This window comes from Sphaerodactylus townsendi, linkage group LG06 (genome assembly GCF_021028975.2).
Source record: "Sphaerodactylus townsendi isolate TG3544 linkage group LG06, MPM_Stown_v2.3, whole genome shotgun sequence".
Classification (NCBI taxonomy): Eukaryota; Metazoa; Chordata; class Lepidosauria; order Squamata; family Sphaerodactylidae; genus Sphaerodactylus; species Sphaerodactylus townsendi.
The window spans coordinates 17422819-17445797 of NC_059430.1; the positions used below are offsets into that span (position 1 = coordinate 17422819).

Sequence of the window (22979 nt, forward strand, 5' to 3'; positions counted from 1 at the left end):
GGCAGGCAGAAAGCGCATGTAACTGTAAACTGTAAGAACTTAAAAAAAAGAACGCTCCCGTTTCCTGCCGTAACACAAGCTCCAATCACGATCGAGGAGCGAAACAGGCACCAAGATGATCCCGCCCACTTAGCTCGGTTCCAGGGGGCCAACTCAGTTGCTGTGGGGACAGCCTGGAATCGCCCTCCACTGAAGGGAACCGAGTCGACCTTAGCTCCCTTCTGTAGTGGGGAAAGCCCCTCAGTCTAATTTACCTCTTTGGCACCTCCTGCACATACAGAATAATGCACATTCAATCCACTTTCACAATTGTTTGAAAGTGGACTTTGCTATTCTGCCCAGTAAAATCCAGATTAAAGTGCTTTGAAAGTGGATTGAAAGTGCATTATCCTGCATGTGCGGAAGGGGCCTCAGAGTCGTTGCGAGGAACAGGGGATTCATAGCACCCCCACTCTTAAGCTTCTTCTAAGAAGGATGAGGTAAAAACTGTAATTCACGCCATGGTAATCAAATTAGCCCTAGGCGACCTTCTGGTGGAACACAGGGATTAAAATATATTCTGAAAAAAACGAGGCCTGTACAAACTTTAACTTCCCTTTGAATTCCTCTGGCAGAGAAAATGGAGTCGAGACGTTCAAGGCATCTGGAAACATTCCCAGGAAAGGGCAGGCTGAGTTCCTGCTCCATTATGAAGAACTCCTGCAAAGACGTCTGGGGAAGTATCAATACACCCTAAGCGTCCGGCCCCAACAGCTGGTGGGGCGCTTGCGCGTGGAGGTGAACATCCTCGAAAACTCGGGAATCGTGTCCCTGGAAGTTCCACCGCTCCAAAGCAGCCGGAGCAGAGGCGGCGGGAACGGCGCAGGTGAGTAGAATCAGTGGGTAATATACTTTGTTATTTGCATCCCCTGTTTCTCTCCAATGGGTACTCAAAGTGGCTTTTAGCATTCTCGCTTCTCCTCCACTCTCCCCCTCACAACAACAATACGAGGTAGGTTAGGTGGAAAGAATGTGTTGCAAATCTTCTAAAACAGTGATGGTGAACCTTTTCGAGACCGAGTGCCCAAACTGCAACCCAAAACCCACTTCTTTATCGCAAAGTGCCAACACGGCAATTTAACCGGAATACTGAGGTTTTAGTTTAGAAAAAACGGTTGGCTCCGAGGCGTGCGTTACTTGGGAGTAAGCTTGGTGGTTGTTGGTGGCTTTGCTTTGAAGGAACCGTGCAACGCTTCAAATGGGTGGATCATGACCCTAAGAGGGTTTAGAAGCAAGCCTCATTGCCAGCAACCAAGGTTACTCCCAGGTAAAGGATTGCACTTTAGTTCTTCCCATGAAAATCAGTGGGGTTTAACAGCACTTAACAGGGTTACCTTCATGTCGTGGCCAGCGGCCCAGGCCAGCCTAGATGTGTGTGTGTGTGTGTGGGGGGCGATTTTCCGGCGGGGGTCCACATGACAAACTCTGTGCGTGCGTGCCCACAGAGAAGGCTCTGAGTGCCACCTCTGGTACCCGTGCCATAGGTTAGCCACCACTGTTCTAAAACATTTGTAAAACATTTTAAATTCCCCTCCTTTTTGTTCGCACTCACCCCTTAGAATAATTCCTGGCCGCTATTATAAGATTTTTCTCTTTTAAAAAAAGTTCTGTGTTGAATCGATGCTTCAATGCTTCAGTCTCGTGCTGTATTTCAGTTTTTTGCCCCCTGTATTCTGTATTTTTCTGTATTTTTAAAAAAATTCTGTACTCTTTGTATATTCGATGCTTCGAAGATTCCCCCACAAATGAAAGAATGAACAGAGAAATGTTGCAAATAAACAGGCAAAGGGGAACTGACTGAATTCAGAACATTATGCCGTGGAAATTCAGGGAAGCAGAGAAATGTGGGAACCGTAGTCAATAGCTCACACAGTAACTGAAGACGTTTTCAAAATGTTTCAACCACAGAATCATTTTAAAAGGGGATTCATTTAAAATCTTTTAGGCTGGAAATAAAATGTTTTGGGGGTAGAAATGATGCGGAACTCCATGGAGGAAACATGTTATATTTTTTTGCCTCAAAATGTTTTTAAAAGCCTATATCCAGAGGTGGGATCCAGCAGTTTCTCACAAGTTCCCGAGAGTAGGTTACTAATTATTTGTGTGTGCCGAGAGGGGGTTACTAGTTGGTGATTTTGCCACGTGATTTTTGCCTTAGTCATGCCCCTCCTCTCAGCAGTAGCGCGCAGAACTTGAAGCAGTCTAGCAGGAGGTGCACCGGCGTGCGTGGCAGCCTGCGCCTGTGTGCATTTGTTTCCTGCCCAAGGACCGGTGCAGCAGCTGCGTCCTTGCCACAGCCCCGCCCAGGGATGCCCCGCCCCCGGAATGCCCCGCCCCGCCCCCGGAATGCCCGGCCACACCCACGGAATGCCCCGCCCAGCCCCATTGGCGCTATGCCACAGTTTGAATCCCACCACCATGGGAACCTGTTACTAAAATTTCTGGATCCCACCACTGCCTATATCTCCTGTTTCTCCCCAATGGGGACTCAGAGAGGTTTCTTCTCCATTTTCCCCCTCACAACAACCATGTGAGGGAAATTAGGATAAATAATTTCAAAAAAGACTCAGACTTAACCAGGGTGACTAGTAGTTGTTGGGTGTTGGTGAACGCAGGCGGGTTGCCAAAAATGTTGTGGTGTGTCATCTTTGAAAGGCATGTAATAGGTTCGCCCTCACTGGTTTGACCTCTAGACCATACTAGAGAGAGCCAGTGTTAATCAGAGCCGACAGTTCCAAGCTTAAAGGACCAGCAGGATGACTCCATATAAAGCAGCCAGCGTGGCGTAGTGGTTAAGAGCAGGTGGATTCTAATCTGGGGAACCAGGTTTGATTCCCCACTTTTCCACCTGAGTGGCAGAGGCTTATCTGGTGAACCAGATATGTTTCCACACTCCTACATTCCTGCTGTGTGACCTTGGGCTAGTCACAGTTCTTCAGGACTCCCTCAGCTCCACCTACCTCACAAGGGCCCCTTCCGCACACGCAAAATAATGCGTTTTTAAATCACTTTCACAACTGTTTGGAAAGTGGATTGTGCTATTCCGCACAGCTTCAAAAAGCACTGAAAGCAGTTTGAAAGTGCATTATTCTGCATGTGCGGAATGAGCCAAGGTGTCTGTTGTGGGGAGAGGAAGGGAAAGGAGTCTGTAGGCCACCTTGAGTCTCCTTACAGGAGAGAAAAGTGGGGTATAAATCCAAACTCCTCCTCCTCCTCCTCCTCCTCCTCTTCTTCTTCCTCTCCCTTTCTGCCTGTCCTACCTTGCAGGATCGTTGTGATTTAATTGGGAAGGGGAGGATGCACGCCACCCTGAGCTGTTTAGTGGCCGGCTAAAAATATAAACGAAACATTCAAGCAGCTGAGAATCGTTCTTTCCTGACTCCTGATCCCCTTTTGAGAACATGCATGTTCCAAGCAACTGATTTTTCCGTCCCTCTGTCAGTGCCAAATTGCAGAGGAAGTCCTGTTGTGTTGCGGCAATGGAAAAGCCCCTCCTTGCCAAGATCAGTAGCCGGCAGGCATGTGCAAGCATCCCACCACCCCTCCTGTGCTCACGTTTCTCATCGTGCCTTCTGTGTTGGCAACGGCGCAGTGCAGGATGGGACAATTTAACCTTTTTCCGGAGAACAAAACCATCTGTGGCATCCCTGTCTGGCCAGATGAGCTAAAGCAGAGCTGGAAAGCGAGCCAGAGTTCAGATTTCAGATTTCAAGAGCTTTGCCCTCCTTACAAAGGGAAGGTCTGTTGCAACAAGAAATATGTTGTCTGAGGGTTCTGTCCCGAGAGAGGGATTCTGGAAGCTTTCAGGGAGGGGGCATGACCAGTGGTGAGATCCAAAAAATTTAGTAACAGGTTCCCATGGTGGTGGGATTCAAACAGTGGCGTAGCGCCAATGGGGCTGGGCGGGGCACAACGGGGGCGTGGCTGGGCATTCCGGGGGCGGGGCATTAATAATTTCTCTGTTACTGTAAAAAACTCTTACTGTCAAAAAAAGGTTCCTAATTTCCAGCTGGTATCTTTCTGTCCATAATTCAAACTCATTCTAGCAAGTCCTATCGTCTACTGCCAACAGAAATAACTGCTTCTCCTCTAATTGGCTGCCTGTCAAATACTTAATACTTTCAAATACTTCATTTTGTTTCTAGAAATCAAAAGAAGGATACTTTCCTTAAACCAGGAACTTCACCATATTTCTAAAACACGTTTTTAAAACAGCCCAACAGGGAGAATTATCCCGTTTTCTACCTTCGCTAACCAGCCACATAGGAAACAACAGGACTTTATGATTTTTGGACCTAATGGAATTTCTAACGGAAAAGCAGACCCAATTAGTAACCCCCTCTCGGCACACACAAATAATTAGTGACCCACTCTCGGGAACTGGTGAGGACCTGCTGGATCCCACCTCTGGGCATGACTCAGTGGGGCAGCATCTGCTATGCGTGCGGAAGGTCCCGGGTTCAGTCCTTGGCATCGCCAGTCGGAGAATCTGGCAGTGGGTGATGCGAAAGGGTCTGAGGCCCCGGGATGCTGCTGCCAGTCAGAGCCGGCAATACTGACCTTGGTCTGATTCAGTATAAGGCAGCTCCATTTGTTCAATATGTTGGAAGTCGCACCATTTCAGAGGGCTGGCTCTTTCCTGGAAGGCCTGAAATAACTTGGAGCAGGGGGTTCTGAAGGGCCACCCCCTCCCACATTGTCCAACCTGCAAGATAAGATTAGCAGTGTGGTGTAGTGGTTAAGAGCAGGTGGATTCTAATCTGGAGAACCAGGTTTGATTCCTCACTTTTCCACCTGAGTGGCAGAGGCTTATCTGGTGAACCAGATGTGTTTCCGCACTCCTATATTCCTGAACTTGGGCCAGCCACAGTTCTTCAGAGCTCTCTCAGCCCCACCAGCCTCACAAGATGTCTGTGAGGAGAGGAAGGGAAAGGAGCTTGTAAGCCACTCTCCAAAGCAGCCGTTTCCTTCAGTGATCTCTGTAGCATGGCAATCAACCATGAGATCTCCATTCTCTACTTCGAAGCGGTCATCCTTAGCTTCAATGGTTGGTCCCTTTTGGAAGAGGGAGTGCCCATTTTGCAAAACTGCCTTATTTATTTATTTATTTATTTACTTGCTTGTTTGCTTGCTTGCTTGCTTACTTAAGAACATAAGAACATAAGAACAAGCCAGCTGGATCAGACCAGAGTCCATCTAGTCCAGCTCTCTGCTACTCGCAGTGGCCCACCAGGTGCCTTTGGGAGCTCACATGCAGGATGTGAAACCAATGGCCTTCTGCTGCTGCTGCTCCCCCTGAGCACCTGGTCTGCTAAGGCATTTGCAATCTCAGATCAAGGAGGATCAAGATTGGTAGCCATAGATCGACTTCTCCTCCATAAATCTGTCCAAGCCCCTTTTAAAGCTATCCAGGTTAGTGGCCATCACCACCTCCTGTGGCAGCATATTCCAAACCCCAATCACAAGTTGCGTGAAGAAGTGTTTCCTTTTATTAGTCCTAATTCTTCCCCCCAGCATTTTCAATGAATGCCCCCTGGTTCTAGTATTGTGAGAAAGAGAGAAAAATTTATCTTTATCAACATTTTCTACCCCATGCATAATTTTATAGACTTCAATCATATCCCCCCTCAGACGTCTCCTCTCCAAACTAAAGAGTCCCAAACGCTGCAGCCTCTCCTCATAAGGAAGGTGCTCCAGTCCCTCAATCATCCTTGTCTCTGCACTTTTTCTATCTCTTCTATCTACTTACTTACTTACTTACTTACTTACTTACTTACTTACTTACTTACTTACTTACTTACTTACTTACTTACTTACTTACTTACTTACTTACTTACTTACTTATTTGCAAATGTACTAAAGGGGAAAACTTGAGGGGGAGGGGAGGTTTAACTCAGAGGAACACAGGTAGCTGAAAAAGAAGAACTCAGATTTTATCCTGCACATCATATTCGGAAGCCCATCTGCATACGTGCAAACCAGATGTTTGTTTTCCCTGTGCAGGAAAGAGAATTTTGGAAAAACCCTTTCCTATGCCAAGCAGGTGCTGGGGTTATTTTTTTGGCTTCTACCTACAACATGGCGGGCAGGAAACTGATGTCAGGAAGTCTTGCCCTTTCGTTGAGCTCATTTGGCACTTTCCAAAATACATGAAAATGCAGAATTCCCCTAACCTTCCTCAGTGGAAGATCCTTTACTTCCTATACAGCCGTTCACTTCTCATTTAGACCTGGGTTTTGACAGGGTAACTCTGCTTGCAGATTTGCAGCATGTTCAGGGAGGGATCAGCCCTTGAATTAACAGGAAAAGTTCCCGGTAGGCAGCTACCCCAGGAGTCACTAACAGGCAGGATAAGGCTGAGCTGAACCCTGGCAGCACTGCAGGGGGTGATTGACTTATACCTGGCCAGCGTTAACCCTTGTTTCCCTTTACTAACATTTCTAACAGTAACACTGTAAGGTAGTTCAATATTGTTGTTCTCCCTTTGATAGGACTGCCAAATGTCTATTTTTTATATTATTTATTGTGACCAGCCAGGATCATGACCAGCCAGCCTAGATGTGTGGGAGGGGTTCCTTTCCATTCCCTGCCCCCCCCCCCCAAGGAATGCGGGCACACACATCAATGACATCGCACAGTATCAGGCTGCGTGTTTGCATGAGCACGTACTGCTGGCCTCTGCAATTGATTTGCTGCTACTGTTCCTTTCCCATTTCACCACAATAAGCCACAGCAATGCGTGGCCAGGCCCCGCTAGTTTTTTATATTATTTATTGTGTTGTATTGTTTTATATGCTTTTATTGTAAGCCATCCTGAGTCCTTCGGGAGAGCCTTGGGGTATAAATGCAATAAATAATAATAGCAATTTAATAATAATTCCAAAAATACTAAGTCAGCACTTGAAACATCTTCAAATCAACAAAATCAACATCTGTCAGATTCAGAAGGCAGCCCTGCTGGGATCCTCACAAATACTACGCCGATACATCACAATGACCTAGACCTCTGAGTGAGGCTCAAATTGTAATGAAGGCCAACAACCAGCTAAAGATCTGGCAGCTGTGAAATGAACCATAATAATAATTAGGCTAGAGATCAGCAGCTATTACAATTGATCTCCGGATGACCAAGATCAGATCCCCTGGAGAAAATGGCTACTCAATGTCATGGTGATGAACTCTATGGTGATGGACTCTATGGTGATGGACTCTATGTCATTATAGCCGCCTGAGGTTCCTCACATCCCCAAACCCCACCCTCCCCAAGCTCCACTCCCCAATTCACCAGGTATATCTCAAACCGGAGATGGCAACACAGTTGTCAACCTCCAGGTGAGGCCTGCAGATCTCCCAGAATTCCAACAAATCTCTAGACTACACATATCAATTCCCCTGGGGGGGAAAGGCTGCTTTGGAGAATAGATCCTATGGCATTGTACTCTGCTTAGGTTCGCCCACTCACCAAATGCCATCATCCCCAGCCCCCGCCCCCAAAATCTCCAGGTATGTGGGGGGGTCTGAGATTAAGCATCTTACCTAAACTCACAGGCTCCGTCTGCATATGTAGAATAATGCACTTTCAACCCACTTTCAATCCTTTCCGCACATGCAGAATAATGCACTTTCAATCCACTTTCGATCCACTTGCAAACAATTGTGAAAGTGGATTGAAAGTGCGTTATTCTGCATGTGTGGAAGGGGCCTTAGCCCTGATAGAAGCCCAGTTTGAACTGGGAATATCCTGATTCCTAGCTCAGTCGCTGTGCTCTGTGTACATAAGTGCTGTCAAGTTACAGCCAACATATGGAACCCCAGTGAGGGCTTTCAAGGCAGGTGAGAAGTAGAGGTAGCTTGCCACTGTCTTTCTCTGCAGTCTTCCTTGGTAGTATCTCATTCAGGTGTCTACTGTGCTTAGCTTCTGAGATCAGACAAGATTGGGCTATAGCATGCTGCCTTCCCTCCATAATATGAGGAGGAGGAGGAGTTTGGATTTATACCCCACCTTCTGTAAGGAGACTCAAGGTGGTTTACAAGCTTCTTTCCCTTCCTCTACCCACAACAGACACCTTGTGAGGCAGGTGGGACTGAGAGAGTTCTGAAGAATTGTGACTGGCCCAGTGGTGGGATTCAAATAATTTAACAACTGGTTGTTTACAAGCACCATTTTAACAACCGATTCTGCCGAAGTGGTGCAAACTTGCTGAATTCCACCACTGGAGTGGCCCAAGGTCACCCAGCAGGAATGTAGGAGTGCAGAAACACATCTGGTTCGCCCTTTAAGCCTCTTCCACTCAGGTGGAGGAGTGGGGAATCAAACCTGGTTCTCCAGATTGGAATCCACCTGCTCTTAACCATTACACCACACTGGCCCCACCAAAGGGATTGCTGTCACCCCAAACCATGCTCTGTAAGCATTTTTTTTGTACACATTTTTGTACACATATCCACCCTGAGACTCTCTTAGACATATTGAATTCATGAATATCCTGATTCCTAGTGACGTCACCTTTCTCCCTCAGAGGATGTCTCCCCGCCCCCTTCAACCGTGATCGGCCAGACCAAAACCCTAGCCAAGGTGACGTTCAGTCCCAGCGTGGTCCAGCAAGCCAAGATTGCACGGAATGGCATTCTGGGAGATTTTATTGTCCGGTACGATGTCAACAGGGAGCTGAGTGTCGGGGATGTGCAGGTAGGGCATGAATCAGTCCCCTCCTTGTGGAGCTATGAGATACATTGCATGGATTTCTGAAGACAAATGCAAACTCACCCACCTGCCTTATGCCCAGCCATGCGAAGGACTCCTTTGCAGACCTGATAGCGCAGAATGAAAAGGTAAACTGCACAGGTGAGGAGGATTCTCTTTTTGAAGAGTATTTCCCGAATCTTTAAAATTATGTGTTGGCTCTTATGGGATTTCAGTCAATCAATCAAGCCTTTATTGGCATAATAAACAGTAAAAAAAATACAGCAAGAGAAAGACTGATAAAACCATAGATACACAAAGCAGAGAATAAAATGTTAAGTAAAAAATTACTGCTGTCTTTTGATAATTTCCAAAAGGAAATCTGCCACCATTACACAAAAGGAAGAATCTGGATTATCCAGCAAGTAAAGTAATCTAAATAAACCAGGGAGATCTGTTCAAAACAAAGGAGTAAGATTCACATACTTGGATATGATTTCCTTGATTCTGGAACAATGCAATAATTGGTGGGCCAAAGATTCAACTAGGCCAGCATTACACAGGCACAATCTATTTGACTTTTCTTGATCGTTAAATCTACCATGTAACTTGGTCCCCTCCCACACATGCAGAATAATGCACTTTCAATCCACTTTCACAATTGGTGATATCCGCACTGGCAATTAATCCTGGGAGAGTCACCCGAAATATCCAGGTTCCCTCGAGATCTCCTCACAGCCGAACCGTGGAACACAGATCAGTCCCGTTTCTGGCGCTCCCCCCCCATCAGGGGATTTTCCTGGACCTGCTTGTATATGTACTTTTTTGAAAAAACACTCCAATGGGAGCTAATAGGAGATGGGGGCTACACATTTGAGGGTCCATAACTTTGGCCCCCATGAACCAAACTTCACCAAACCTGGGTGGTATCATCAGGAGGGTCTCCAGAGGTGGGGTGCAGCCTATTTGCACCTATTTGGTAAAACCGGTTACTAAAATTTTCTCAGTTCGGAGAACCGGTTATTAATGATTAACTCCACTAGGGACAAGGAGGTAATCTCTGTCCCTGGGTACAACAAATCTTGTCAAGTGGGGGATGCAAAATCTCCCCTGAGGGCCCCCTGCGGGCCCCCTGCCCCACATGGCACTCCCCCATGTGTGTATGAACTGTATGAAATAATACAATATATAGTAATTCTATTTTTTTTTGTTCATTGGTATAAAGGTTGGGAAAGTATTATAGGTAAAGGTTTTTCATTTTCTTTTTTTTCCTTTGAAATTTATATTGGAAAGAGAGGAGTTTAAACTACTCTTTTAGATTAAGGATTTTGGATCTCTCTCCCCTCTGTTAAGGTTTTCTTTCAAGTGGGAATAGATAAAGTAGTTATAGGAATCTGAAGGGGAAGTAGAAAGTAGGGAGGGAGGGAAATATGGGAAGGAGGGAGGCAATATAGGATGTTTTAGTTGGGGGGGTTGAGAGAGATAGACAATTAGATATGTTTGTAATATGTTAACAATTGCAAACAGTTTTTGGTTTCTCTCCTTACTTATGTTATTATTTAAAATCAATCAATATAATTATATAAAAAAGAAATAATACACTACCTTTCGGTATATTGCTTTTTTAATACTTTCAACAGTCATTATTTGAATCTAGAGGTGGGGCGAAGGGGAACTGCACCTTGCCACAGCCCCACCTAGGAATGCCCTGCCCCCAGAATGCCTGGCCACGCCCCATCATGCCCCGCCCAGCCCCACTGGCGCTGCGCCACTGTTTGAATCCCACCACCATCGGAACCTGTTACTAAAATTTTTGAATCCCACCACTGAGGGTCTCCTAAAGATACTCTGAAATTTTGGGGGTGCTAGCTTAACAATTGCATCCCTGACACCAGGTACACACGCCCCCAAAGGGGCAGGCCTAGATGTCTTCACTAGAAACATGCTGCAGTGAGGATGTTGGAGCCTGGATGAAAAGGTGCCGATTCTTTTGAAACTTGGTTCTATCTAGATTAAATTTTCAGTGGGAATTCGGCCAATTGTTTGCAAGTGGATTTTGCTATTTTGCATAGTAAAATCCAGCTGCAAAGTGGATTGAAAGTGCATTATTCTGCATGTGCAGAAGGGGTTAAAGCGGAGGGCAGCTGCCATACAGAGCATAAAGATACCTAGTTATCAATGGCCTGTAGGTCTACAGTGGCCTGTAGGTGACTTCATTTGGATTTTCCTCTTTCTTTCCTTTTTTATTTGACCTTCTGTGTGGGTTCCAAGTCATAGAGGGACTCTCATGCATTCAGATCATGGTGATTGGCTCCTTCTTTGCTTCTAGTAACCCCTTAAGACACAGGTGTCAAACTCGTGGCCCTCCAGATGTTATGGACTACAGTTCCCATCATCCCCTGCCAGCATGATGCTGGCAGGGGATGATGGGAACTGTAGTCCATAACATCTGGAGGGCCACGAGTTTGACACCTATGCCTTAAGAGAAGGATGGACAGTCAACAGAATGGTGGCCTTGGTTTATCCGGTGATTAATTTGTGGAACGGTATCTGAACTTCTCAGTTTTCCTTCCATGAGGTATTAATATGGCAAAAGATGGACCTATGGGTGTGTCAGCCCGGGTGTACATGCAGAGAGCCAGTGCATATGTAGCAAAGATTTCTAGCAGTCACAGTGGACCAGATGGTTGTGAAGCCAGCCCTATATATGGCGGTATAGATCAGCCTGGCGATCGCCCTACCTAGCCCTTTCTGATCTTCAGTTTGATGATAGCACCTAGTTTGAATCTCTATTGAGCATTCTTAATGGTTCTGTCCTGGAAATGTGACAGATGCTACATTCATCTACTGATTCTGTTTTTCCTTACCCCGCTCTGTAGGTTCTGAACGGATACTTTGTGCACTATTTCGCTCCTAAAGATCTTCCTCCGCTCCCGAAGAATGTGGTGTTTGTGCTGGACAGCAGCGCTTCCATGGTGGGGACCAAACTGCGGCAGGTGAGGACCTCACCTTTGGGTACCAAATGATACACTGTGTCAAATGGATGGCTGTGGACTCTGGGAAGCTATTTCATCATTCCTAGGTCGAATCTCCACTACCGTCTTAGCCAGGTTGGATCTGGGTGCAAATTTCAAGTGGGGATTCGACCCTAGGCAGAGAAGGATATAGCCAGTGACAGGTCATAGATGGAATAGACCAGGGGTCTGCAAACTATGGCTCTCCAGATGTTCATGGGCTACAATTCCCATCAACCCCTGCTGGCATGGCCAAGTGGCAGAACTGATGTGAATTGTAGTCCATGAACATCTGGAGAGCCATAGTTTGCAGACCCTGGAATAGACCAATCAGTTGCTGATCTGACAGGCTTCTACCTGAGACTATGAGAGAAGGGCCATGGCTCAGGCATAGAAAATCTGCTTGGCGTGCAGAAGGTCCTAGGTTCAATCCCAAACATCATCAGTTAGAAAGATCAGGTGCCAGGTGACGTGAAGGACCTCTGTCCAAGACCCTAGAGAACCACTGCTGGCCTGAGAAGACAATGCTGTCCTTGATGGACCAAGGGTCTGGGACAGTATACAGCAGTATACAGAGCAGCAGTGGTGTAGGAGGTTAAGAGCTCGTGTATCTAATCTGGAGGAACTGGGTTTGATTCCCAGCTCTGCTGCCTGAGCTGTGGAGGCTTATCTGGGGAATTCAGATTAGCCTGTACACTCCCACACACGCCAGCTGGGTGACCTTAGGCTAGTCACAGCTTCTCGGAGCTCTCTCAGCCTCACCTACCTCACAGGGGTGTTTGTTGTGAGCGGGGAAGGGCAAGGAGATTGTAAACCCCTTTGAGTCTCCTGCAGGAGAGAAAGGGGGGATATAAATCCAAACTCCTCCTCCTCCTCCTCCTCCTCCTCCTCCTCCTCCTCCTCTTCTTCTTCTTCTTCTTCTTCTTCTTCTTCTTCTTCTTCTTCTTCTTCTTCTTCTTCTTCTTCTTCTTCTTCTTCTTCTTCTTCTTCAACCTGAGATTTGTGAAAAGACTTGCTAGTTCAGTGATTTTAAAAAAAACACCCCACTTCGGAGGAAATAACACGGGACAGACTCATTTTAGAAGTGGGATCTGTGCAAAGTCCCCCCCCTCCCGGAAATGGGAAGCCCTAAAGGCAGAGTATTAGCTGTTTACTGTTATCTGTACCTCCCCACAGTGGTTGTGATTACTATCTGGAGTTTGGCCACCATAATCTTGGTTTTATTTCGCCCCTCCACTTCATAGAGATCTGACCACGCTGTCATAACGTTTAGTTCCATAACATTTAGTTTTCCGCCTCATACAAAAACCGTTTTGCTAAAAAGGGCACGCAAAGGGACACAGAACTAGCAAAGAGCCACTAGAAAGTGGGATTAAAACTCTCTCCTGCCAGGAATCGGTGTGAACCGGTCACGGATTAACCTTTCCACGGGTTTTACTTTCCTCCTGATGAGGCTCGGCTTAGAAGGCATTAACATTTCTCATTCATGTCCGCCGTTTGAAAAAGACATCAATTAACTCTTGGAGACGCGACCAGCCACAATCCGGCAAACAATGACAATTGGTTAAGCCCCCACTGATTTCAGTGGAATTCTCCTGTGCATAACTCTGCATAATATACCACACTTGGGTCTCAAGCCTTAAAGAGAAACATTGAGCGTAATGTTGTAAAACTGTAGGGTCTCTCTGGATGTACATTCACTGTAAGCCAGAGGCGTAACGGGGGGAAACAGTGGAGACAAATTGTCTCCGGGTGTGCCCCCCCTCCACTGCCGCCCCCTTGCTCCTGGCTCCCAGCCGGCAGCTGGCAGTCCCTGCTGCCCTCCCCTCTGGGACGACATGGGTGGGGTTGAGGGCGCCCAAAGACGAGGAGGAGGCAGGACTTCCTGCTGCCTTGCTGTCTTCCTGGTCATGTGGGGGGCCAATTTGGCACCCGTCACATGACCAGATTAGTGGCACCCAGGGATAGAGGGTACCCCTCATTCCCAGGTTAATATGCCACTGCTGTAAGCCCATTGCCAGACATTTTATTTTGAGATAACATAAAGGTCAGTGGTAGAGCTAGGGTTGCCAGCTCTGGGTTGGGAAATTCCTAGAGATTTGGGGGCGGAACCTGAGGAGGGCGGAGTTTAGAGAGGGGCGGGGTTTCAGTGGGGTGTAAAGCTATGCAGTTCGCCTTCCAGAGCGGCCATTTTCTCCAGTTTTCTGTCACATGGAGACCAGTTATGATTCCAGAGATCTCAATGCAGCACCTGGAAGACTGGCAACCGGTAGTCAATTATCACAAAACTTGAAACATTAAAAGTTATTGCAAGACTGTTACTCAAATGTATAAGCTTAAGATATTCACTTAAGCTGAATTGGGACTTTGAGTTCCAGCTATCCAAGTGTACAATTTAGGGTTGCCAACTCCTGCCTGGGAAACACCTGGAGATTTGGGGGTGGAGCCTGGGGAAGGGCCTCAGTGAGGCATAATGCCACAGTCTATCCCCCAAAGCCACCATTTGCTCCAGGGGAATTGAGCAGTGTTGACTTGAGATCAATTTTAATTTTAGGAGATCTTCTACCACATAGAGGTTGGTTGGCAACCTTAGAACTAATATTTTGGCTCAGGGAAGCCCAGCCGTGTTGGCCCTATGGATTCTTTGGGAATCTTTGAAAAAGGTAGTGGGTGCTGCCTCAACATGGTTGCCACGGAGACAAGGTCAGCCAATCACAGAGTGGCTGCCACAGAGACAGGCTGTCATGGGGTGCAGTGGAAGTGAATCCCCAGGCACTCCAGATGTTATGGACTACAATTCCCATCAGCCCCTTCCAGCATGGCCAATTGGCCATGTTGGAAGGGGCTGATGGGAATTGTAGTCCATAACATCTGAAGTGCCAAAGGTTCGCCACCACGGGGCTAGCGCATGAAATAGAAGTGTTGTCCGGTTTCAACTGACTAATGGTGACCTCATAGCTTCTGAGATCTGATTTAGATCGGGCTAGTCAGTCAGAGTAAAACAGGGGTCTCCAACATGGCGTCCATTTATACCATGGCTCCCACGGACACCTTTCCTGGAGCCCACATATGATTTTAGAAGGTGGGTGAGGCCAACTGAGATTTCGCCCAGCAAGGTTTCTGACTAGCCATTGGCGATGTGATTGGCTGTGCCAAATGTTAAAAATAGCACTCGCTACCACAACAGTGCAAGGATCTTTACTGGGTGACTCAAGGGAAGCTGTTGTGGCAGCCATTTTGTAGCAACCATTCTACGGTTTCCCCACTCCTGCACATGAAGCCTGCTGGGTGACCTTGGGCCAGTCACAGTTCTCTCTGAACTCTCTCAGCCCACTTACCTCACAAGGTGTCTGTTGTGGGGAGAGGAAAAGGAGTTTGAAGCAGAGTGGCTCGTTATGGTTGAGAAAAATAGGGTATAAATCCAAACTCTTTTCTTCTTCTCTTCTAACAACCCTGTGAGGTAGGCCAGACTGAGAAGGAATAACAATGCTGCCCTAATTGAATTGATTTCAAGACTGTAACTCTCCTTGGGATCATACCGTGACTGGCTTAAGGTCTCCCACTAAGGAGCAGCAGTGGCGTAGGAGGTTAAGAGCTCGTGTATCTAATCTGGAGGAACCGGGTTTGATTCTCCGCTCTGCCGCCTGAGTTGTGGAGGCTTATCTGGGGAATTCAGATTAGCCTGTGCACTCCCGTACACGCCAGCTGGGTGACCTTGGGCTAGTCACAGTTCTTCTGAGCTCTCTCAGCCCCACCTACCTCACAGGGTGTTTGTTGTGAGGGGGGAAGGGCAAGGAGATTGTAAGCCCCTTTGAGTTTCCTACAGGAGAGAAAGGGGGGATATAAATCCAAACTCTTCTTCTTCTTCTTCTAAGTCTCGTGGCAAGCAGGAATTTGAACCTGGGTCTCTCTGGCCCTAGTTTGGGGCAACCACACCATCCTGACTCTGCCACAGCACTATCCCACCAAGGTAGGATGGATTACATTATTCTCCTTTTCCTAGCTTTACCCACACAACAACCCTGTGAGGTGGAATAGCCTGAGAGAAGGTGTCTGGCTCCAATGATCCCAGTGATTTCATGGCTGAGTTAAATTTCTAGATCCTCTTAACAATAACACTTAGCTTGCTCTCACAATGTTATTCTCTTCAAACCCTCTTTCAGCAATTGGAGAGAAGTGTGTAAAATAAAAAGGTAGGTCAGGGAAACCTTCCGGGTGGCATTCTAAGGGTCAAAAAACAGAGCTTTTGGATAGGAATGTTTCCGTGCTGTCAAGAATAGCAAGGAGCGGCTAAGCTTCTATTTATTTCACTGGCTCCACCAGTTTGAAAAGCTGAGACAAAACATTTTTTTTTATCTTGGGTCAAGGGAAAGGGGCGCACGCTTACATTTTTTGACTTTTGGTGCAGGCAGAGAGCAAAAGCTTGGTAGAAAGAGGATAAGGAGGGAGTGGGAAGATATGATATAGGCTGAGAGATGAGAACTGGAGACTTTTTTTTAAGGGGGAGGGTTGCCTAGAAAGCTTGCTTTTAAAAATACGATTTGGTCCCAAATAACCTTGTTTATTGCTCTGAGTTTCTTCAAATTCTTCGGTCAACTTGGTAAAAATAGAGCAACAGCACAACATCGCCCTATTTTTGGTCTAAAGGGGAAATTTAAATTTCAGATCTTTTGCTTTAGAGCTACTGACTCAAGGTTGGAAAAATTATTGAAGTTTTGGGGGCTGAACTTGGGAACAAAGTTTGGGGAGGGGAGGGTCCTTAGCAGTGTATAATGCTGAAGAGGCCGCCTTCCAAAGCTGTCCTTTTTTCCAGAGGAACTGAGTGCCAGTGAGCTCTAACCTGGAGAACCGGGGTTGATTCCCTGCTCTGCCACTTGAGGCGTGGAGGCTTATCTGATGAACTAGATTAGCTTGTGTACTTCAACACATGCCAGCTGGGTGACCTTGGGCTAATCACAGTTCTTTGGAGCTCTCTCAGCCTTACCCACGTCACAGGGTTCTTGTTGTGAGGGGGGGAATGGAAAGGAGTTTGTAAGCCCTTATAGGAGAGAAAGGGGGGATATAAATCCAACTCTTCTTCTTCTTCAATGTGGTGTAGAGGGTAAGAGCAGTGGACTGATCTGGAGAACTTGGTTTTATTTTTCACATGAGTGGCAGATTCTGTTCTGGTGCGTTGAATTTGTTTCTCTCCGTTAACACTTGAAGCTTGCCAGGTGACCTTGGTCCAGTCACAGTTCTCTCAGAACTCTCTCAGCTTCATCTGTTTCACAAGGAGTCTGCTGTGGGGAGAGGAAGGGGAAATGAGTTTGTAAATCACCTTGAGAGTCCTTGCAGGAGAGAAATGTGGGGTATAAATCCAAAGTACTACTACTTCTTCTTCCATATGTAATTTTGGGAGGTCTCCAGGCCTCATCTGGAGGTTGGCAACCCTAATTACCTTTCAGAGTGGTTGGCCCACCATTTGTACTGCAGATCATTTTAACTGTCAGGTTTGGGGGATCTGTTGCAAGCCAGGAAAGAGGTCCAAAAGGTACAGCATCCTCCAGATTTGGAGGATTTGATCAACTGTTAAAGACACGGGAAACCTACCATAAAGAAGGTGGCTGGAGCAGAATGAAAGAGATGGGACGTGGGTGTATGTTTGTCTCTGTCCCTTCAGGGTTTGAATGCCAGCGGGTGAACAGCAAGGCACATGAGGGGGGGGGGCATAAAGGCTTTGCTCTGTCTGTGCCCGCAGAGTGGTTACGTAATATCACCCAACATGCCAAGGGAAGCAGTCATTCGAATCTGAGTGGAAACCGGGAATGAGCGGATGAGGGAAGGATGCTCGAATGAAGCCATTGTTATAGCTCAACGGGAAGGTTGTTGTGTGTGCGCTACCGACAACAGAGCACAGTGTCCATTGGAAGTGTCTCGATTTCCATTTCGTTCGCTTTGCAACCTTGCGGTCCCCCTCGGCCCACGCCTTGCAACAAGCAACGGATTGTGTGACGGAAAAGCCACAGGCTGTCTGAGAAAGCCCTTTGGCTGGACCGATGTCATGTTGGTATCCGAGAATCCCCACGCTATTTTTTCCCCAAATAGGATGGGGGTGGGGAATTCTCCAGTTCTGGGAAGATTGCTACTAGTTTCCTTGCACTGTGGGAAATTCACAGCAGAGCATTTTAGACTTAGCATCCAGGACGGTAAACCTATCTTTGACCATTTCTTTTTTAGTTAATTTGATTTAGTACCCTGTTTTCATCAGCCAAGACCGGGCTCAGGGCAGCTAACCTACATATTTAAGTTATATTCTAAAAACACTATATAAGCTTCAATACATTATAATTTCTCTGGTGGCTATTTGATGGCATATCACCCACCTATCAAATCAAGTTTCACTCCAGTTTAAAGGTCTGTAGGCAAGAGAGGAGGGGGCATAGTCTTGGGGGCCAGTGTGACAGAATTTGGACCACGCGGCTTCAGTTGCGAGCCCAGCGAAACAACTCGGTCTTGGTTTATATCTCGCAGAGCCCTGATGTCTGCTGGGAGAGAATTCCACCAGGTAGGAGACAGGGCCAAAAACTGTGGGGATTTTGCAAGCTTCTGTCACAACTCAGTTATAAAAGGGTTAACTGTTTGTATGCAAACAAGTTGCTGAAGTCACTGCTTATGACCTGATCTATTGATTAGCTGTTGGTCAGTCAAATAGCCATTTCTTACATTTTAGTGAGCACGTACATCTGAAGTTATAAAGTTAACTCGGTTTCTTTGATCAGACACACCATCACCACCACGAGCATGAGACAGCAGATAGGTAGCAAGATGTAGCCAAACATACAGTAATGTAGATGTGTAACAGGAAAGAAAGGATTTCTTGTTTTATCTCCATGTAACCTTCCCTTTATGGGTAGTAAACTCATATATAAAAGGCAACTGAGGGCGTTTCCCCACTCTCCCCTATCCCCCCTATGCTGCGCGCTGCTCTCAGCGCATAACATCCCTAGCGTGTGCCCGGGCGTCCCCACGACCCCGCGCTATGCGAGGTCCCCACGACCCCGCGCTTTGCAAGAGCGCCAGGAATGCCTCGCGCTGAGGGGGCGCGACAGCGGCAGTGCTGGGCCGGCTGCGCTGTCGCCGCCCCTCTCGTGGGGAGTACCGGGGGACCCCACGCTACTCTCCTCAAGTAGTGCGGGGCTTAAGGTAAGTGGGGAAAGGCCCTGAGGTGGATTCTGCATGGGCCGAAAACAGCGGTGTGAAAATGGTGTAAAAGTGTTTAAAAGGGTGTAAAAGGGTTTATGCCGTTTTCACACCTTTTTCACACCGTTTTCACACCGCTGCTTTTGGCTCATGCGGAAGCCACCTGAGAATCTGTCTCTTCTGTTCTACTCTGCTTACACACACACACACACACAACACAACAACAACAACAACAACAACAACAACAACAACAAAAATGCCCTGGGTCTAGTGGAAGTTTACTTTCCTTGCTGCTGGCATTCCTGAGGCCAAAACCCAGTGGGAGCCAACTAATGTCACTCTGCCTCTGGGAATGCCCCCAGCTGCGTTGGCCACCAAATTAGGTCCGAACAGTTCTGAATTTGGTGGATGGAAGTGGATCAGGCACCACCGAGCTCCACGGTGTCTGATCACCCCCCCCCCTATTTGCCCTCCTGGTCAACGTTAGGTGCCACTTATGCCAGTTGGGTGAGCAAATACATTTGTGCGAGCCTGTGCCAACTCCAGTTTCCATTCCCACCCGCCCCTTGCAAATCTGGATTGGGCCGTAAATTTTTCTCTAAAATGCTGTTGGCGGATGCTGGTTAACCCCCTGGCCACTGTAACATCTAGCTGGCCCTCAGAGAGCAGTGACAGCTGAGATCTACAGTCTCAGTTCGCAGCAGTTGGGATAGGATCAGCTGACCAAGATCTCAGGTAACAGCAGATCTCCAACACTCCAGGTATTAGCAACTTTGCAGAGTGTTGGGCTGGGAAAAGCAGAGTAGAGTTTCTTTCTTTCCATGTGAACATCCCCCTTTTCAATCACATGTTCATTCCTGCATCCATTTCAGTGAGGGTTGCCAACAGAATTGAGAAATTTTTGGAGATTTGTAGGCGGATCCTGGGGAGAATGAAGTTCAGGGTGCAGTGAGACCTCAGCCACATATAATGTCCACCCTTCCAAGCAGCCGTTTTCTCCAGGAGAGCTGCTGTCTGTCATCTGGAGATCAGTTGGAATTCTGGGAGGTCTCCACCTGGAGATTTGGAAACTAGTTCCAGCCAGAGGTGGGATCCAGCAGGTTCTCACCAGTTCCCTAGAGGGGGTTACTAATTATTTGTGTGTGCCGAGAGGGGGTTACTAATTGGGTCCGCTTTTCCATCTCCACGCCCTCGCCTCCCCAAGAGGCATCCTGCCTTTGAACATGAAGGTACCATATAGCAATTGCGACTAATAATGTAACTCCCTGAACTGGGTTAATCCCTGTCAGTTACTGCAATTCATTGATTCTCAGCCTTTCGTACCTTTTATCTCACCAGTCTCTATCAAAGAACCTGTGTGTTTCACCATTGCTGTGTTCAGATTTGTGAGTTGGGGCATTTTCTATAATGTGATGATGATTTAGAAATGACCTGGTGCAAAAAAATGTTTTGGGGTCGTGGTGGGGTGGCTGCCCATGGGGGGCGGCATCCAACTCAGGTTTTGCCCAGGGCTCAGGTTTGCCTAGGTACGCCTCTGCCCCCTTTGCTGAGGGGGGGCTGGCGAGGGAACCTGTTACTAAAATTTTTGGATCCCACCACTGGTTCCAGCCATAAAAAACCACTTCACTGTTCCATCTGCATGGCCTACTTCAGTGGGAACGAAATGATTTCTGCTTCTCTTTAGGGGAAACCAAGCTAAGGTGTTTCCTTGCAGTGATCAAAATCAGGGACAGGAATGTTGCTCTTGAGATAAAACATTCTACCACGGTTGGAAAGGTTTGGTCAGGATGAAACAGCAGCTTCAGAATTGTTTAGTTTCTTTCAAACATCCCATGGGTAAAGGATGTTTATTTGCGACAGCAGATTAATAATAACCTATGGGGGCATGTATGCGCTCTGCTCACAATAGTTCTTTCCTTTGATTCAGCCTCTTGCGTCTGTGGGAGACTCCTTGTGCCAGAGAACAGATCTACGGGCTTCGACTCTGTGGGTGGTTAAGCGGTAGCTATTGGAGAAGGAGGAGGAAGAGTTTGGATTTATATCCCTCCTTTCTCTCCTGTAGGAGACTCAAAGGGCTTACAATCTCCTTGCCCTTCCCCCCTCACAACAAACACCCTGTGAGGTAGGTAGGGCTGAGAGGGCTCCGAGAAGCTATGACAAGCCCAAGGTCACCCAGCTGGCGTGTGTGGGAGTGTACAGGCTAATCTGAATTCCCCAGATAAGCCTCCACAGCTCAGGCGGCAGAGTGGGGAATCAAACCCGGTTCCTCCAGATTAGATACACGAGCTCTTTACCTCCTACGCCACTGCTGCTATTGGTTCAGCAGAAGACTGCAGAGGCAAGCGCATAAAACATTTATGCACATGCACATCAATAATGTGTACCCCTAACTATGTGGAAGTGGATTTTAGTTCAGTAAACTTGAGGACACAGCCTAGCATGAGAATGGAGGAATTCACCCATTCTACCACGCTGATCCATACCATTGTAGCCTGAAGGCAAGATTATTGCCATAGGGGGCTGCCCTTGAAGACTGCACAGAAACTGATACACAATCCATTGTTGCTAAAACTCAGCACATACAATGCCAGTTTTAGATTATCAGCATTGTCTTCCTATTGGAAGCGGGGGGGGGCTCAGCTTAAGTTGGCGATTTTGGCCTTTAAAACCCTAAAGGCCAAAACCATGCCAACAGGGGGTCGTAGTTAGATGGCTGGACTAGGACAGGAGTGTTCAAACTATGGCCCTCCAGATGTTCATGGACTTCAATTCCCATCAGCCCCTTCCAACATGGCCAAGTGGTAGGGCTCATGGGAATTGTAGTCTATGAACATCTGGAGGTCCATAGTTTGAACACCCCTGGACTAGGATCTGAAAAGTCCAGGTTCAAATCCCCATGTTGCCATGCAAGCTTGCTGAGTGACCTTGGGCCAGTCACACACTCTGGTGGAAAGTTATTATAAGCTGTTTTGGGTCCCCACTGCGGGGAAATGTGGGGTATAATTAGGCTGACCAGACGTCCCGCTTTTGGCGGGACAGTCCCGCCTTTAAACAATTTGTCCCGCGTCCCGCGGGTTCTTCAAATTGTCCCGATTTTTGGGAGGCTGCTGCACTGCCTTCTGGGGTGCAAGGCAGTGCGGCAGCCTCCCGCGTGTGCGGCCGCAGGAGCACGGCCTTCTGGGGCTTGCCGTTTCCTGCCCTGTGACAGGGCGGGAAACGGCAAGCCCCAGAAGGCAGTGCACTCCTGCGGCTGTGCGCACGCGCGTGGCCGCCTCTCCCCCCCCCCCCCGTCCCGGATCACAAAGGTGACCATCTGGTCACCTTAGGTATAATCATATAAATAAAGCAGTAATACATAACAGACCTCATCTCTTTCTATGAGTCCATCTGCCCATTATATTTGAGCCGATTATATTTTAACAAGAATAAAATTGGGTTGGTCTTCAGGGGGCCTTCTGGACTCACTGTCTTTTCTGTGGGGAAAGATGTTTGCAACGTCACGAAAGCCAATGAGGAGAGGCAACTGACATCTCAGAGGGCATCCAGCTCCGAACTTTCTTTGGGTTGATATGAGAATACCAGCTCTGCCCGGTTCATGGAATAGTCACTGAGGCAGAAAATCATGAATGGCTCGCAGCCACCCAACACGTTCATGCTTGAATTAGCAATTATAACAAACCTAGCTCAAGCTTCCTTCCAACACAATGTCCCTGCTATTGCATGAGCATGAGAGGCAGGGGGGAAATACTCCTGTCCTTGATTGTCCTTGGATGTGACCCCTTAAGGTCACCAGCTGGGGATCTGACTCCACATTCCATTGCAATGGGTCACATGTCTTGGAGTGACATCACTAGCTTCTATGCAAGATCACAAAGGAGGTCGAACAGAGCTTGCTAAGAGGTTTCCTTTCCAGATTTGCCTTTGCCAAGCAACGGCCAATATTTTTGAGGCTGAAAGGGAAGGAAACTGGAATTGCTCACTTGCTAAGTGTCGGCTTTTATAGGGGAAAAACCAGCCCTTTAGCATTTTGACTTGCAAACTACACAGTCTAAATGCAGATCGTT

General features: G+C 47.4%; 1 protein-coding gene across 1 annotated transcript in view; it reads left to right on the top strand.

Annotated features, from left to right (window-relative positions):
* The window catches only part of ITIH5 (inter-alpha-trypsin inhibitor heavy chain 5), a 49538-nt gene that overhangs the window by 9016 nt on the left and 17543 nt on the right, over positions 1-22979 (top strand). The window contains exons 4-6 of the mRNA XM_048500331.1: positions 615-865; positions 8559-8728; positions 11602-11718. Coding sequence (XP_048356288.1) covers positions 615-865; positions 8559-8728; positions 11602-11718 — 538 coding nt within the window. The remainder of the gene's footprint in view (positions 1-614; positions 866-8558; positions 8729-11601; positions 11719-22979) is intronic.